Source organism: Penaeus chinensis, chromosome 35 (assembly GCF_019202785.1).
Source record: "Penaeus chinensis breed Huanghai No. 1 chromosome 35, ASM1920278v2, whole genome shotgun sequence".
NCBI classification, from domain to species: Eukaryota; Metazoa; Arthropoda; class Malacostraca; order Decapoda; family Penaeidae; genus Penaeus; species Penaeus chinensis.
This window is the reverse complement of record NC_061853.1, coordinates 14,767,420-14,769,870: the sequence shown is the minus strand read 5'-3', so window position 1 is coordinate 14,769,870 and position 2,451 is coordinate 14,767,420. Positions and strand designations below refer to the sequence as shown.

At 53.6% G+C, this 2,451-nt stretch overlaps 1 protein-coding gene across 1 annotated transcript; it reads right to left on the bottom strand.

The window, feature by feature from the left end:
* Positions 1–505: 505 nt before the first annotated feature.
* Positions 506–1,846, bottom strand: LOC125044082 (piggyBac transposable element-derived protein 4-like). Its single transcript, XM_047640527.1, has 4 exons — positions 1,612–1,846; positions 1,129–1,489; positions 568–1,020; positions 506–533 (listed from the first exon to the last, which is right to left on the bottom strand). Exons 1-4 carry the CDS (start codon positions 1,844–1,846, stop codon positions 506–508), a joined length of 1,077 nt encoding a protein of 358 aa, XP_047496483.1.
* Positions 1,847–2,451: the final 605 nt, after the last annotated feature.

The window sequence follows — 2,451 nt, the reverse complement described above, 5'->3', positions numbered from 1 at the left end:
GGCATCTTACCGCCGAGGGCCCGGTGGACAGCCAGAGCGTTGATGGTGGTCATATCCAGCAGGTAAAAAAATACCTTTTTGTACCACTTGATGGTCTTCTTGGTTGCTGGTTATGACTGCGCCAGCTGATCCGAGAGGTCGACGCCCTTCATGCCGTTGTTGTAACTGACAACGACCTCGGGCTTCGACCTCTCCACCCCTCGGCGGTTGGGAGGCAGGGTAACGACCTTTGATGTGTGGGCAGTGGATAGCATTGTCACAGGACGCTTGTCTAACCACTGCAGGCAAAGCATTCCGGTTTTGCTACTCCGGAAGTCGATGTGTCCCCGACTCGCCTGCAGGTACGAGGGCATACCCCGCCTGTTGACACGTACTGTGCCAACGGCGGTGGTCTTCCGGGCCTGCAGATAGTGGAAGAGAGTCGGGGAGGAATACCAGTTGTCTGTGTACAACTGATAGCCCTTGTCGAGCAGCTTTGCCTTTTCCATCAGGTCGTCGACGGCCTTCATACTCGCCGGAAATTCGCCGCGATCCTGCCCCATGTAAATATTGAAGGCCGCCGTATACCCTGCCTCTGGACCGTCGGACGAACACAGCTTGTAGACCTTCAGGCCCCTCTTACTAGGGTTGTACTGAAGGGCCTGATGCCTCCCCTTGAAGGCCCACAAGCTCTCGTGTACGGTCACGTTCTTTCTGGGGACGAAGACGGAACGGTACGTCGAGTCCAAGACGTCAATCACAGGACGCAGCTTCCACAACCGGTCCTCCGCGCTGTGCTCCCCTTCGTTGTTAGCGAAGTGGAGGGCGGAGGTAAGGATGTCGAAGCGGTCCCTGGACATGGTCTTGGCGAACACCGACGAGCACATCAACGGGTCCGTCGACCAAAGGTCCCTCTGGCACCTCTTCCCATGAAGTCCCATGAGGAACCTAAGGCCGACAAATGAGCGGACCTCCCGCATCGTTGTGTCCTCCCACCCCTTCATGTGGGATGAAGGGCTTCGCGGGTTCTGTCGAGCGTACCTGCAGTTGGAAGAAAAAAAGACATTGTAAAACAGGTGTTCCAAAAAAAGGACATGTAGAAAATTTCAAGGCAGAGCACAAAAAAACAACAACAAGTAAGTTGCTTACCGATTCGTCTCCTCCACAATTGTTTGAAACAACTCCTCTGGGAAGAGGCTGCTGAATATCTCCATCGGGTCGGACGATTCGTCAAGGTGTGCGTGCACACCCGGTGTCCCCTCGAAGCAGTTACGCCTGACGAAGTTCTCCTCCTTTGCCCAAGCAAAAGAAGGGGTTCCGGGAGCGTTGCGCTCCCACTTTCGCCTGGCGTATTCCGCGAGAGGCTCGTCCGAGTCCAAGGAGGTATCCACCAGCGGGACATAGTCGTAATCTACATCCGAGTTGTTCTCCACGGCAGATTCTCCGGAGTCGGACTCGGATTCCTCCCAATCCGAGTCGTCACCGTTGAACTGGCCGGAGATTTCAACTTCTGTAAAAATACGAAGAAAACATGAGTTCCATGTAAAAAAAGTTTTGATATGCAGAAACAAAGTAGGTTATGGCCAAAGAGGCAGGTATTTTCACAAGTCAAAGAAAAGATAGAAAACTTACCTGAGAGATTACTTGTCCTTGGAGGTGTGTAGTCCTCATCTGAGCCCTTATCATCGACTTCGTCGGCGGATGAGTACAAATAGAGGAGCGGGTCTGGGGCATTCCGCAAGCGAGGATATCCTCTGGAAGTGGACGGTTGGGGATCGTCCACTGTCTCCTCGTCGAAAGACAAGGCACGGACTCCAGGGGAATTCCTCGGCTTGCGGGAGCGGCGAGTTGAAAGCATTCGAGACATTTTCAAGGTCTTGCTCTGGCGAGTGATTACCTTGATAAGGATAAGTCCGATATGCAAAGCTGAGCTTCGCCCGGGCTATGCCAATGAGGGGAGCCCGGCCTGTGTCGATTAATGTCGACTCGCTAACGTGTGTCAGCTGGTGCTGACTCGGCTTTTGTCCTTACCCGCTGTGGTGCCCAGCCACAGTAGTAACCTCCAGGCGACAATTGCAACTTCTCGCGCCTGGGCGGGGCGCGAACCGCCGCCCCCTTGGATGAGAGGCCGGCACGTTACCACTGTACCAGCCAGGAGGCTGATTACCTTGACCTCTGCATGGCCTTTTATACGATCATCAGATCATTGATTTTAGGTCACATGAATCACGTGACTTGTCACGTGAAGTACAGGTAAACTATTGCCAAACTACTCTATTGCCAATCGAAGATATTAACAATCCTTGTGCTCCGGAGGGGTCCAGAAAGTCACTTGATAGGTCACGTGAGGTATGCGCGGGAAGGTTCCAGAAGGTTCCCGAAGATCCTTGTGCCCCGGAGGGATCCAGAAAGTCACGTGATAGGTCACGTGAGGTATGCGCGGGAAGGTTCCAGAAAATCACGTGACAGGTC